At 45.2% G+C, this 13,468-nt stretch overlaps 1 protein-coding gene across 2 annotated transcripts in view; it reads right to left on the bottom strand.

Moving 5' to 3' along the window:
- ACOT11 (acyl-CoA thioesterase 11) overlaps nucleotides 1-13,468 on the bottom strand; it is a 69,450-nt gene that overhangs the window by 21,965 nt on the left and 34,017 nt on the right. Inside the window, exons 4-8 of one of the 2 annotated variants that reach the window (XM_032766911.2) lie at nucleotides 8,787-8,840; nucleotides 7,069-7,129; nucleotides 6,376-6,477; nucleotides 3,335-3,470; nucleotides 2,010-2,166 (exon numbers count right to left, since the gene is read on the bottom strand). In XM_032766911.2, the coding sequence (XP_032622802.1) occupies nucleotides 2,010-2,166; nucleotides 3,335-3,470; nucleotides 6,376-6,477; nucleotides 7,069-7,129; nucleotides 8,787-8,840 (510 nt within the window). The remainder of the gene's footprint in view (nucleotides 1-2,009; nucleotides 2,167-3,334; nucleotides 3,471-6,375; nucleotides 6,478-7,068; nucleotides 7,130-8,786; nucleotides 8,841-13,468) is intronic. The other variant, XM_032766912.2, reaches the window with a different exon arrangement.

Here is a 13,468-nt window from a genome sequence, read left to right as displayed (position 1 = left end):
CCCCTTGTTTTAGGACCCAAGGGGTTTGGGTCTTGGTCTCCAGAGGGAAGGTTTTGGGGGGACAAGGAGTGCACCAGACACTGAAATCTCTGGTTGATGGCAGCATTATCAGATCTAAGCTAGGAATTAAGTTTAGAGGGGTACATGCCGGTCCCCACTTTCTGGACGCTAAAGTTCAAAGTGGGAAAGAGACCTTGACAACCCCTTTTCCACTCAAAGAAGGGCCACAGGATCCTAACCTCCCACTTGGTCACTAGAGCTAGAGAGACAGAAGCTTGGTTTAAAAAATGTCATCCAAAGAACAGAGTCCTTCACAGTGCGTCTTTCTCCTGCTACCGCACTGCAGCGTTAGCACTTGGTAGGCACCCAAATGACGGCGCGGGACTTGGGCCCACATTCATTTTGGCAGAGAAACAAGAATGCAACAGTCACACAGGCAGTGCAAGGATATGGCAGCCAACCCAAGTGCGTCTGGAGCGCAATGTACATTTTCTGATTAAATAATTAGGGAGGAAGGGAGAGAAATTTGCTCTGAATCTCTACCAGTGCCCTTTAAGTGCAGTTGTTCTGGGGCTATTGTTCCCATTCCACTGTAAAATCAGAACACAGACTACTCCTTGTTCAGCACGAGTCAACCTGAGAACTCAAAGTTAGTCTCTGAAGATCAAAAAACTAAACCCCAAAAAGGTAGATGGTGAAAAATGAGAAGACATTAACTCCTTCACTCCCTCCCTTCCCATTGCATCGCACACAGAGGATTCAGAATACTCATAATTAATGTATACAGAGCACCATCTAATGGACAACTGCTAATTTATCTATGACAAAATACATCAGTCCTGGACATCCTTCAAGGTTTAGAATAAATATCCCCCAGTTCTTATATAGCTCTTTTCATCGGTCACTCTCAATGTGCTTTACAGAGGCAGGAACCACTGCTATCTCCCTCTCTATAGATGGGGAGCCAGAGGCGCAGAGTGATGAAGCGACTTGCCCCAGGTCATGAAGAAGTGTTTCCAGGATCACAACAGTACACTAGAAATCTGTCCCTGGACACGACAATCACACCAGACTATGTATTTGTACATGAACAAACACTGTCCGGCTTTGCAGAAGAGCTGCTTCCAAACACACACAGGGAGAGAACCCTCATAGGGGAAACACACTGCTACAGGCAGGCCAAGGGCGTAACGTTCCCCACAACTGAGCTGCCTCATCAGAAGGGAGGTGCACATGAGACCATGCAGCCTCAGTCAAAAGGTGGAGCTGATTCTGTGGGATCCATTTTGATGGTGTGATTCCCATCTTGCTCATAGAACACAGACACACACCCGCATCCCCCAGGTCATCTTCCAGATCGGACACACCATGTTAAAATCTTGTGGTGTGATGTGATGATGACATCATGACATAGGAATTAGTCCCACTAGACAAACTCCAAAGACGGCATCCCTTAGTCGGGCAGTCCAGTCAAAGCTGACTCCCCAAGAGTAGCGCTTAGGTGGATAATCAGCAACATGGGAAGAGCAGTTTGAGTCCACCCCATCTCAGGCTGTGAGAATTGGGCCTAGTCAGTATGCGGGGAGGAGATCTGCAAGACTACATTGCTCAAGAGAGAAAGTGCTCTTGGCGTCTCAGTAGTGGCACTCTTCCCTTAGCGTCAATGCCAAACCCAAGCCGGAAATTGGAGTGCTGACCGGCTGTAGGCCCAATGGCCTGACTGGAAAGAAAGTTTAATGACCACTATGGTCAGGACCTAAAGTTCAGAGGGTTTTTTCTTGGCGAGAACAGAGGAACTAAGCCCTTGAGTCATGGGCAGATAACTACCTGGCACCCCCCACGTCACTTCACCTGCACTGTATTCTTCCTCCCTGACTGCTGTACCGTCTTGCTGTGCCTCACTACCGGTCTGGGTAATGAAGGAGCAGAAGATGCTAACAGCACATGCAGTCAGAACCTCTCCTATGACAGAGGCATCTCCAGACTTGAGGAGAAGCTCAGAACTGCACCTTGCTGCTATCGTGGCAACGTTTTCCATCCACGCCATGATCTGGCCTCCGAAGGTGTTCCCCTGATGATTGGCATGAGGGGGCAGCACCAGTTCCACACTCTCCACCCTGGTCTTTTCAGCAGGCACCACGGTGTTGCAGTCTCCGTTCTCACACTCTGGCATGAAAGAAATATGCATTTACTAGAGTGGTGTGTGGAAAGGACTCATCCCACTGGGCTGATGTTATCTGCATATTTATTTATTTATCACTCAACTAATTGCTACAAAACGAAAAACAAACACCATTTTCTCATCCATCACCATACCCTGGCCCCTTCCAGCCCAGGGGACTGTCCACTGCCTTGCTGATTGCAGAAGAATTCCCTCATTAAACCTATGCCACAGTCACCAGCCATCAAAGTGGGCCAGCTGAGGTGGCTTTGAGAGCAGCTCATTGTCCCTGCTCAATGGACGAGAGCATTCACCGAGGAGCAGCGCAAGGTGCTCTTCCCCAAAAGAGGTTGGGAGCCTTCTCCTCAGCAAGCTCTGTCCCTGAAAGCCTATGGAGTATGAGATGAGGGATCAGATCCCACTAGTCTCTGTGGCTTTGCAGAACATTACCACCAAGTGTTTTGCATGGATAGAACCTTCCATCAGACATTCACGCAATTGCCTCACAACTGTTGTGAAGTAGATATTATCTCTGTTTCACGGTGGCAGAGAAGTTCAGCGCTGCCCAAGATCAAGTCTGTGGGAGAGACTGAAACAGGATCCTGATCTCCTTCCCCACCAACCCTGTACTGCAGACACAGCACCACCCTTCTACTAGCCCACAGGAATAAGAGAGCACAACAAAGGTGCTTTTTACAAAAGCAATATGCCAAGGCAAAAAGCAGTGATACATGGTCAGTGTATTTTGGGTGGCTAGAACCTCATAGTGGAGGCCAGTCTTATGGGATAGAGATTAGAGGCAGCAGAGTCTGGAGGACAGCACAGGACTGGGAGCTAGGAAATTCTGTCTTAACCCAGCTCTGACAGCGACTCACTGTGTGGCCCTGGCAAAGTCACTGTCTCTCTCTCTCTTTCTGCCTCAATTTTTCCCACCTGTAAAACGGGAAGAGTATTTAGTTACCTACCTGGCAGGGATCTAGCAAGGAATAGCGAATACTTGTATAGCACTCTAAATACTGCTACTCGGTAACCATACACCAAATTGAGGAATTATTCTCCTGACACAGACATGACCGACTCTTTTCGGACATCTGCTCAAAGCAGTCAAGCAAGCACCGGGCACAGTTTCTAGGTTTGCTTTTGTTCAGGGGCAGGATCCGCAGGGCAGCTTACCGGTTGGCATGGTGCTGTGGGTGAGGAGATCCTTGAGGGTGTCAGTGTGCGCCAGGCGCATTCGGCGGCGCTCAGCAGCAATGCTGTATTCCATCTTCTCTTCCTCTGTCTGAGGAGCCAGCGGCTTTAGCTTCATCTACATGCCAAAAGAAGACAGAGTGCTGGTATTTAGCTCTTTCCCCAACTCCAGGCTGGTCCCATAGGGATGCGGTTCATTGATTAAAGGGGACATCAAGGAGTGAGGATGTTCCTATTTATCTGCAGGATTTTTGTATTTTAATATCTAATATCTCCAGTGATAAACTCCAATGTTCAGTATGAACAGGGAAATCTGATTCCTTAGGGAACTGAATTCTTCTGCTCGCTTTTAGAGGTGCTGCTTCTCTACAAGACACAGATCCTCCTTGTGCCTTTCTTCCCAAACAATCCTAAAGCACTTGAATCTCCACACACAGGAGTCCTTTGCATCCAAAGCACCTTCCATGAGGAAATCTCAAAGCACTTTACTAACAGGAACGACTATTTGCTTTACAGCAGCACCTGCAGACCTCAACTGAGATCAGGACCTCATGCGACTAAGCCCCATACAATCTTTGGCTGCATGTTTGTAAGTTCTTTGAGGCAAGGACTGTCTACAAAAAACAAGACAAAAGGTGAGTGAGGAAATAGAAACGCAGAAATGGACGTGACTAACCCTCACACACCAGGTCAGTGCTAGAGCTGGGCATGGAACCCAGGTGTTCTCACTCCCAGTCCAGTGGACGAGGTCCCTTTATCTGAGGTAGGCTTTACAGATGGGGAAACTGGCACAAAGGTGAAAGGAGGGGTAGGGACTTGCCCACAGTTAGAAGGAAACTTTTGTCAGAGCCATGACTAGAATACTGATCGCCCGACTCCCAACAGTTTGTTCTAACAACTACCTCATGTCTATTTAAATAAAATTTGAATTGACAACCTAAGCTAAGGTTTAAATTTGCTATAATCTATTAAAATATTTTAAATTAAGTACAAAATACATTAATCCATATATGTTTGCTACCCAGTTTTAAAGAACGTCAGCCCAGTGAACTGGCAGATAAGCACCTGGAGTCCGAGTTTGTGGAAGCGCTAAACTAGCTTTAGACAGCTGTAACCTCTTCTGCAGGTGCACAGAGAACATTTGCTTCATTTCAGTGTATTCAGCTAGTTCAGTTCAACGACTAGTTCGTTCAAGGAGAAGAAACGAACTGGGAGTTGAAAAAGCAGGAAAGCTTGATTTCTCTCTTCCAAAACCTAGGTGTGGTTTTGGAAGAGAGAAATCCAGGGCAGGCTACAGGCCACAGCGCGCCAAGCACGTGCTTGGGGCGGCACACCACGGGGAGCACTCTGCCGGTTGCTGGGAGGGCGGCAGGCGGCTCCGGTGGAGCTGCCGCAGGCGTGGCTGCGGACAGTCCGCTGGTCCCGCAGTTCTGGTGGACCTCCCGCAGACACACCTGCGGCAGCTCCACCAGAGCTGCAGGACCATCGGACCTTCCGCAGAAACGCCTGCGGGAGGTCCACCGGAGCTGTGGGACTGGCAATCGGCAGAGTGCCCCCGTGGCGTGCCGCCGTGCTTGGGGCGGCGAAATTGCTAGAGCCAGCCCTGAGGATGAGATATACTAGATCTAAAATACTGAAGGACATGGTGACCAGAAACAAATCTGTTCACTATGCTAACTGAAGATGAAGAGTTTAATCACCTAAACTTAATAAATTGGTTTTCCAATGAAAAACGTGTTCTGATAAGCTCTTATGTATCCAGCACACTTAAGGCCGTTTTATTTAATAAATCAATTAAAATGCTGGTTTTGTGCATTTAATTGAATTTCTATCCAAATACAAAATTTCAAATAAAAATTAATTTAGGTAAATAAAAAAAAATGCAACACATTCACCTTTTTCTAACATAAAAATGTAAAAAAAAAATCTGAATAAATGTAAGTTAAGCTATCTTACTGCTTAAATCAACAGATACAGATCCTCGTGGTTAGCAAAAAGAAGCACAAAATTTAGTGTAGAGAGTATATCTGGTTGAAATGCAACATGTTTTAATGGTTACCAGTCACTGAGAATCAACCTATCTTTAGGAAAAGAACTACAAAGTACAAATGCAAAACATTGTTTAAAAGAAAGAAAAGAAAAAAAAAAGAGAGAGAAATACATTTAAAGTCAAGGTTTTCTGCTTGATGGTTAAAATCATTATTAAAATTGGCGATTTAAATCAATCCACCCTGCCTTTAAATAAAATATGCAAACAGCTTAGCAGCACACTTCATTACTATACAGTGGTGTAAGATGTGGGGTGAAGGCTACCATATTCAACTGAGGCTACAGAGGATATTTTAGGTGAAAGGCAATTACCCAAACTGGAGTTTGGCTAGGACTCTGAGACTAGCTTCCAACACACTGTGGGATTTTTAATAACCATAAAGTATCAGCTTTAAAAAAAAAAAGTCAATGACTAGGAATGCCATTTGGAGAAAGTGAGGTGTGGGCTAGGGTTTGTTAATGTTTATAAACCTACCTACCAACCCTTTGAGAAACCTAGTCCCTTTTATGGGGAGAACCAGCTAGGCAGGCAGCTAATCAAAAAACAGTTTATACAGATGTTCAACAAACCCTGCAATACAGAGTAAGTTATTATTTCACACTGACACTTTGGTAGCACTTTGAGGCCCGTCAGATCAGGGCCCCACTCTGCTAAAACACATACAAACACAGTCAATACAAAAATGACCCGCTGTCTTCATACATGTGCCAAAGAATGGTCATAAATGCTACAAAAATACAACTAAGAATTACATTGTGTCAGACTTAAAAGTTTCAGCAGATATCAGTGGTGTCACATAAAAAAAAAAAAAATAATCTTCACTTGGTTTTATGGGGCTAATCCAGTGCCCTTTGAAGGACTGGATGTCTTTCCAATAGATGCTGGATCAGATCCCAAAAGCAGGTTCTTGTCAGTGCCAAGAACCGACAGGTAGAAATTACACCAGCCTAATTTCTGCAGGATCGGTTCCTACCTTGCCAGTTGCTTTGCCTTGTGCAACAAAAGTAGCATAGGCCTTACACACAATCCACTGCTTTCCACTGCACAGATCTTCATAGCTGACCTGTATGCCAACCTGGAGGGGATCACAACAGAAAGGCATTGAACAGAATGTGATAGATAGCGGAGACACATTCAGTTTGAATTATTTCTATTGGGGGAAAAGAGGGTTTGAATAACCCGACAAGGCACCACATGAGAAGAAAGTCTGAGGATTCAAATCCAGTGTAGAATTATTTGGGAGAGGAAGAGGTTGTGTTTGTAGGCTAGCTCTACGCACCACCCTGGTGCTTGGTTCCAGTTTAGCAATTGATAATTTTGATTTCCTTTGAACGGAAACAGTGAGAGCAACTACTGCATTGCAAGTTACACGGTTTTCTAGTGAACAGATCACAAGGCTAGTCCCCTGGTCACCAAAATGACAACCACACATCCCAGATCATACACAGTCACACCCCTGAACAAAGGAGACCAAAACACACACCAAAGACTAGCAGAATAGAATCACCTTCTAGGGATTATTACTAGATTATTAACATGATCAAAGGTAAGGAAAAAGAAGAGAAGAATCCCTTAGAGCTGGGTACACAGTAGCACTGGCATGCAGGGTCACAGTAAAGCTGGAGAATAGGAAGCCCCACAAGATAGCGAGTTAAAGCATACAAACCTCCATGCTAGAGTTAAAGGCTCGGTTTACTTTGGCTTTGATGTTAACAACTTGCCCAACACTGGGGAAAAAAAAAAAATACAACAAGATATCAGTGGAAGATGCCAATCGACCTTGCTAGAGACACAAAACAAGTTACAAAGAGTCCTGTGGCATCTAATAGACTAACAGACGTTAGTACCAATACCACCCACGAATACTCATGCTCCAATACGTCTGTTAATCTATAAGGTGCCACAGGACTCTCCAGGGCTTTTCCAGATCCAGACTAACACGGCTACCCCTCTGATACAATGCACAAGTTGGAAACCAACAGTGCTACAACAGAAAGCAGCACCTTTCACAGATTGACTATCAGGAGCAGAAATGCAGGTACCTTCTTCTATTGATAAGAAATGCAACAGCTTTTGTGCAGTGCTATCATATTGGCCTTAAATGAACTATAAAAGTACACTCACGCACATACCCTACCACCCCAAAGAAATCAGACCAATCCCTGTTCAGAAAAGTGCATTTCTTGATTTAGGATACTGCTAGACACCAGCTACACTTTGCCAACTAATGTGATATAAAACTGAACATCCTCCCATCTCCTTTAACAAAAAAAAACACAAAACAAAAACCCACAACTAGAAATTAAAGGCAAAAAAACCAATGTTAATTAATGCTACTGCAACATGGCTCAGGTAATCCCTCAAAAGTCAAGAAATGCGAAAGTTAAGTAAATCAGCCTATTAAAAGACAAACGTTAATTTGAAATCTAGTCAGTTTTTAAAAGAGCTGGATTCAAAGTAATTTCAGATCTCACTTCTACCACCAAAAGCATCTTTACTAGTTTTGGGGGATTTAAAATCCCATTTCCTTGTTTTTCAAAATGTTTCTGTCCCCCAAGTGAAAGACCCATGGAAACTGATGGACTGACTCTACAGAGAAAACAAGGAAACTGACCAAACAACATGCAAAAATAGAGAAGTATTCTCCTTCCTTCAGAGCTATTTCAGTTTTAGCCATCTTAAGTAAGAAGCAGGATGTAACAGGCACTACAGTATAACAGTCCGGGCACTCTTGGATTACATGGTCAGTGTTGCTGCATCAGCTGGCTCTAAGAAAACAATTTACAAAAAGCTGACATATTACTATGATTCCCATTTGTGATCACTGCAGCAAACTTGTGAGTATGGAAGTGGATGTACTGTAAAGTTTCACTCAAATTTCATTCCAGCTGAGAGTGACACATGCCATACTTGTGGCCACCTAGTGAGGAAAGCCATCTCTCTCTCTGATACAGTGCACATTGAAGGCCCAATCCTACAAGGTGCAGAACACCCTAGATTTTGGGAGCCACCCTGAGAGTTTGTAGGCACAGACATGAGCCCTTGGTCCGAGAGATGCTACATCTCATTAGTTACGTTTTCTAGAAGCCAGAGCTGTGAACAGCCAGCCAACGCTACATTTTACATGAACAGCTCTCTCAATCACACCTCCTTGGGAATCCCGGCTCGTCTCAAATCCAGTGAAGGTTGGCTTGGTGTTGACATAAAAGTGATCTCTGATTATAGAAAAAAAATGCAGAGTTTAAGAGAATGGCCTCAGTGCATGTCAAAGCCAGTAGGTATGGAACACTGGTGTCAATCAGGTTAATGCTACTATCACACATCACCACTAGGTTAGGCCAGCCGCTAAATCTAGTCTACTGCTGTAACTTTCCGTATTCATACCAGACATTGTTCTTCCCATGCTGCTGCTGCCAGGGAGGCATTATTTGAATCTGTCTATACAAAAGAAAAGGAGAGTATGGGTACCAAGGATGTTGTCTTCTCTTGGTGTATTGTACATAGTCTACAGAACTCACTTCACCACATTTTAGGAATAAGCTTTGATTTTGTTGGATTCATGGATTATTTCTGTTGCTGTCACCCTGACTGGGAACTCTGGGGTCAGGGTCCCAATGTGGTAACAGCTATACAAACAGGGTAACAAGATTACAATTCCTGCCCCAGAGAGCTCACACTTTACGTTTACGATAAGATGCATAAGGTGAATGGGCTAAACTCAGAAGACAAAGGGAGGGGATGTGGAAGGAGACTAGGAAGAAGTGGTAACACATTCCCACTTTGCATGGTGGAAAGTGGGCCCAGATTGCCCACTTGCCTAGCCGAGGGTTCTCTGTTTATCCAATACTGTGCATTTTTAGAACTAGTTTTCCATTTGCTCATGTTGATTTTTGCTGTAGACTGCATTAGAATGCAGAGAACTGGAGTCAGGAAGTCAAAGCCTTAGTGGGACAGACCTCTGGCCTTAGAGCTCCCCTAACCCCATGAGACCCAATCAGCTTTCCCTCTTCACTTCTTGCACCTCATTGACTGATACAGCTCAGTGCCAGAAAAGCTAAGGGCCGATGCCAGGGTACATGAACTAACTCACACGTCTCTTCTTGAGATCAACCCACAGATGAGCCCTCTTACACACATGCCAGCACATGCTTAAAGGGACACTGTCAATTTGAAATCTAGTCAGTTCTTTTTAAAAGCTAAGTGAGTAGTTTCAGGAACTGCAACTACCCACGTCAATATCTGTGGTTTTACAAATCACATTTTCCTGTTTTTTAATGCGTTTCTCTCCCCTGTTGTGGGGTGTATGGAGGGGGAAATAAAACACACCATGCACACAGAGGAAACAATGAGAAACTATGGATCTGATCCAAAGCCCTTTGGAATTAATATAAAGGCTTCCCTTGGCTTCAGTGGACTTTGGATCAGGACCTTGGATGAGGTCCACCTTGAGAGGAAGGACAGCAGTGTTCACAAGGCCCTGAACTAGGGCTGCGGAAATCTGGGGTCAGTTCCAGGTTCTACCACAGACTCCCTTAATGGATTCCTGCAGGTCAGCCCCTGGCCCACACAGTGCTCACTGAAGCCTCTGGAGTGGTGAACATACAAAGCTTTCCAAGGGGGCAGGTTATTGCCCCAAGGAAGTTTCAGAACTTCTCTGAAGCTCTGTGTGCTCAGCAATCCCAACACTCCTGCAGTAGCAGTGACTAAAGGCAGGAATGTTATGGCACAGACAACAGTGGGCTTCCAACCTGCTTTAAGATACCAGTGAAATCAATCTAGATGAGCTTATTGAAACAGGACCTCATGTTTCAGGTTATTCCTCCACAGTTAAAGATGGCAGAAGAGCTCTACATTGTTCAAATTTAGTCCCTGCTGCCAACGTTCCCTCCCACCTCACCACGTTTTACATGATGGATCTTCTCCAAAGATACACATGGCTGGCCCACAAGTCCTGGCAAACACGTGTACACAAACTGACACAGCACATGTAATCAGGTGTCCTAGTGGCTGGCTGCAAGGTCTGTAGCAGACTGCTAATTACATATGGCTTCCAGACTCAAGTGGGAGGGACACATGCTTTATTACTGAAGTTCTCTCTCCATCCATGGCCAAGAGGTGTGTGTGCATGCAAGTGACTACTGCTGGCTCTTTATGCAAAGCAGACACCGCCCTGAGGCAGTGACCACACATGAGGCTGGATAGCACCAATTGTAATGATCACTTCTAAAAGTTCCAGTCCCTCTTTCTCTGCAACAGGAGCCCATTAACCTGACAACAGCGGCTCAGGCACCAATTCCCATGAGCCTGCAGCACTAATGCCGAAAGGGCTACCCAGGTTATTAGGCCAGAATTCCCCACTCATCCTTTGGCCTCTCACTCTCAGATTACGTTTATTATTAATCCTGTTTATTATGGTAATGCTTAAGGGCCAGCCAAGGAGGTGATTGGCGTGGTACAAAGCACAAAATAGCAGGTGTCCCCTGCCCCAAAGAGATGACAGTCCACCTAGACAAGACAGACACCGGGTGAGGGACAGGGCAGAACGACGACCAATGTGATGAACCGCACACTAGTTCCCGTAAGTTGGGGGGGGCTGGGTTTAGTTATGAAGGGATCAGCTAAATGGAAAGAAAAGCGAAGGGAGAGGGGACACAGAAGGAAAGAGGAGCAAGGAGAAGAGGGTAACAGGGCAGGTGTGGAACAAAAGACATGAAGAGATAAGGGAGGTGGAAGCAGGGGGCAGATATCCTGACCTCTACAGTGCCCCCAATCATCCAGAGACATAGAAGGGCTGCAGAAACCAACAGCACAGCACACATGGACTTAGTGAGATCACTAGGTCCCCTTGACTCCCCCAACTAGGCAGAAGTCCCAGAGAGCTGGATTTCTCTGCCAGACAGTTCCAAGTGCCGTACAAGGTCTTGGTCTGCACCAAAATCAGCCATGGAAGTCAAAGTAGCAGAGAGCCATTGTTCCCTGGGGGCCGCCCCAGCCTGGGAGCCCAAAAACACGGGCTGAGATGTTTTTACCTCTTTTGTTCTAAGCTGAGATTGGACTCCTGAGTGACCCCCTGGGAAGAGCGTTCCAGGAAAATAACTCTTTGGCTAACCACATTCTCCAGATTGTTCAGTACACCACCATGCAGGAACACGCAGCCCTGGCCCATCGTCACTAGGAGATCTGAACACGATTGAACGCGATTCTCCACAGCACATTTGGGGAAAGGACAGCGTCAGCTAGTCAGGGGTCAACCCTGCTCCTAGCATGAAGCTCAATGTGACTAGTCCATATCAAGTCCCCTGACTCAATTGTTAAAAACAGGAGTTTAGGTTTCATTAAAAGGTTTCTTTGTGAAGAGGATGAGACCTTAGAGCAACGTTAAGCTTCCAGCCCAGGACAAGCTGGTAATGGCAGGGTGGGAGAGAGGGATAGCTCAGTGGTTTGAGCATTGGCCTGCTAAACCCAGGGTTGAGAGCTCAATCCTTGAGGGGGCCATTTAGGGAACTTGGTAAAAATCTATCTGGGGGTTGGACTAGACGACCTCCTGAGGTCCCTTCAAACCCTGATTCTATGACAGCGCCATGACTTGGGAAAAGGAGGATTCTGGCTCTTTATCATGGCCAGTCACTGGAGTGGTACCAACCAGAGCCCTGTGCAGGACCACTTGTAATCCTGCTCCCATCCCACTCAGTTTAGCAGGGCTCAACTGTCTCCCTCACATCTGCCTAATGGAGGAATAGCAAGGATTAGCCTCAATTCCTGGTTTCTATGCAGGTGAATTCCCAAGAACCTCTCAGCCCCTCTCCACCCCAAATGCCTCTGGAAAGGTTTTGTGATCTCTACTTGGAAGATCTAGTTTGGACTCCAACTTTCCCATACTCAAAAATTTGCTACATCAGGCACTTAACTATCATCATACCAGGCAGCAAAGGAGATTCCCAAAACAAAAACTACCAGCTTTAGGAGATTTCACTCATTTTCAGCAAATTAATTTTCCATATAGGGATCTTTTCCCTGCACCACAGTGGAGAACCAGCAAGGGCAAGTCAGCTGGATTACTGGGTTTCCACCATGGAGTCCAAATCTATATAGGTCCAAACTTGATGGGTTTTCCCTGAACATTTGCAGAAACTCTTATTGGGAGGACTGCTAGTGAGCACTGATGTATGAGATGGCAATCTGCCTTTCTACCTAGCTGACAAGTAATGCCAGGCCTAAGCCTGGAAACAAATACAAACACAAGACACTTTTCAGGGGGGAGAGGAATCTCTCTCTGCCCCTCTTGGGTTTGGATCTTCTTCAGTCCTACTACATGCAGAGTAGATAACTCAACAGTTGCCCTGGAAAAAGGTGGCCAACTCCCATCAGCCACTGGGGCTGGCAGGTTTAAAACAGGTTTGAGCTTGAAGCCTGCTCCTAGTGGCTGCTGGGAGTTGAAGGTCTTAGCTAGCTAGCTAAGATCTCTTCATACCCTCTATCGCAACTGGGTCCAACTGCTACCTAGACTACCCACAGACTACAAAATTAAAAGGAAATGTTAAAATAAGTCACAAATACCTGTGCTTAAAGCTTATTTAGCATAAGTGGTTGAATCCAGAGGATTGATTTAGTTACTTTAACTTTTTTAAGCCACCTCAGAGCACTCTCTAAGACATCCTGGTAAGACTGTCCATTCCAACGGCATTCTATTTATCAGCTGTCTACATAACAAGGGCCATAAATTCCTAACAAATAAAGGTTGCACATTAAATGATGGTGTCTCCATCTTTGGAACACAGACAGAATGCAGAGGAATTGGTCTTCAAGATGAAATTATTTTAATCACCTGGCCATTTTTCACTTTATCTCATCAAATAAAATCCAAGTCTATTAACACAATTAGCACAAGATTAGTGGGAGATTCCAAAACCACCAATCATTCTTTTTTAAAGGTTCTCACAAATTAAACATTTCCTTGTATTAATCTGATTTTTACTTATATTGGTGACTACCTTGGATTCCCTTTGTGATTTTGCCATAGATTTTAAACTAAATGGAGGATTGGTGAGAGACGTCAAAGTAATAGC

The sequence above is a fragment of the Chelonoidis abingdonii genome, chromosome 7 (assembly GCF_003597395.2).
Source record: "Chelonoidis abingdonii isolate Lonesome George chromosome 7, CheloAbing_2.0, whole genome shotgun sequence".
NCBI classification, from domain to species: Eukaryota; Metazoa; Chordata; order Testudines; family Testudinidae; genus Chelonoidis; species Chelonoidis abingdonii.
Note: the sequence above shows the minus strand (reverse complement) of the source record. Positions and strands in the feature narration are given on the sequence as shown.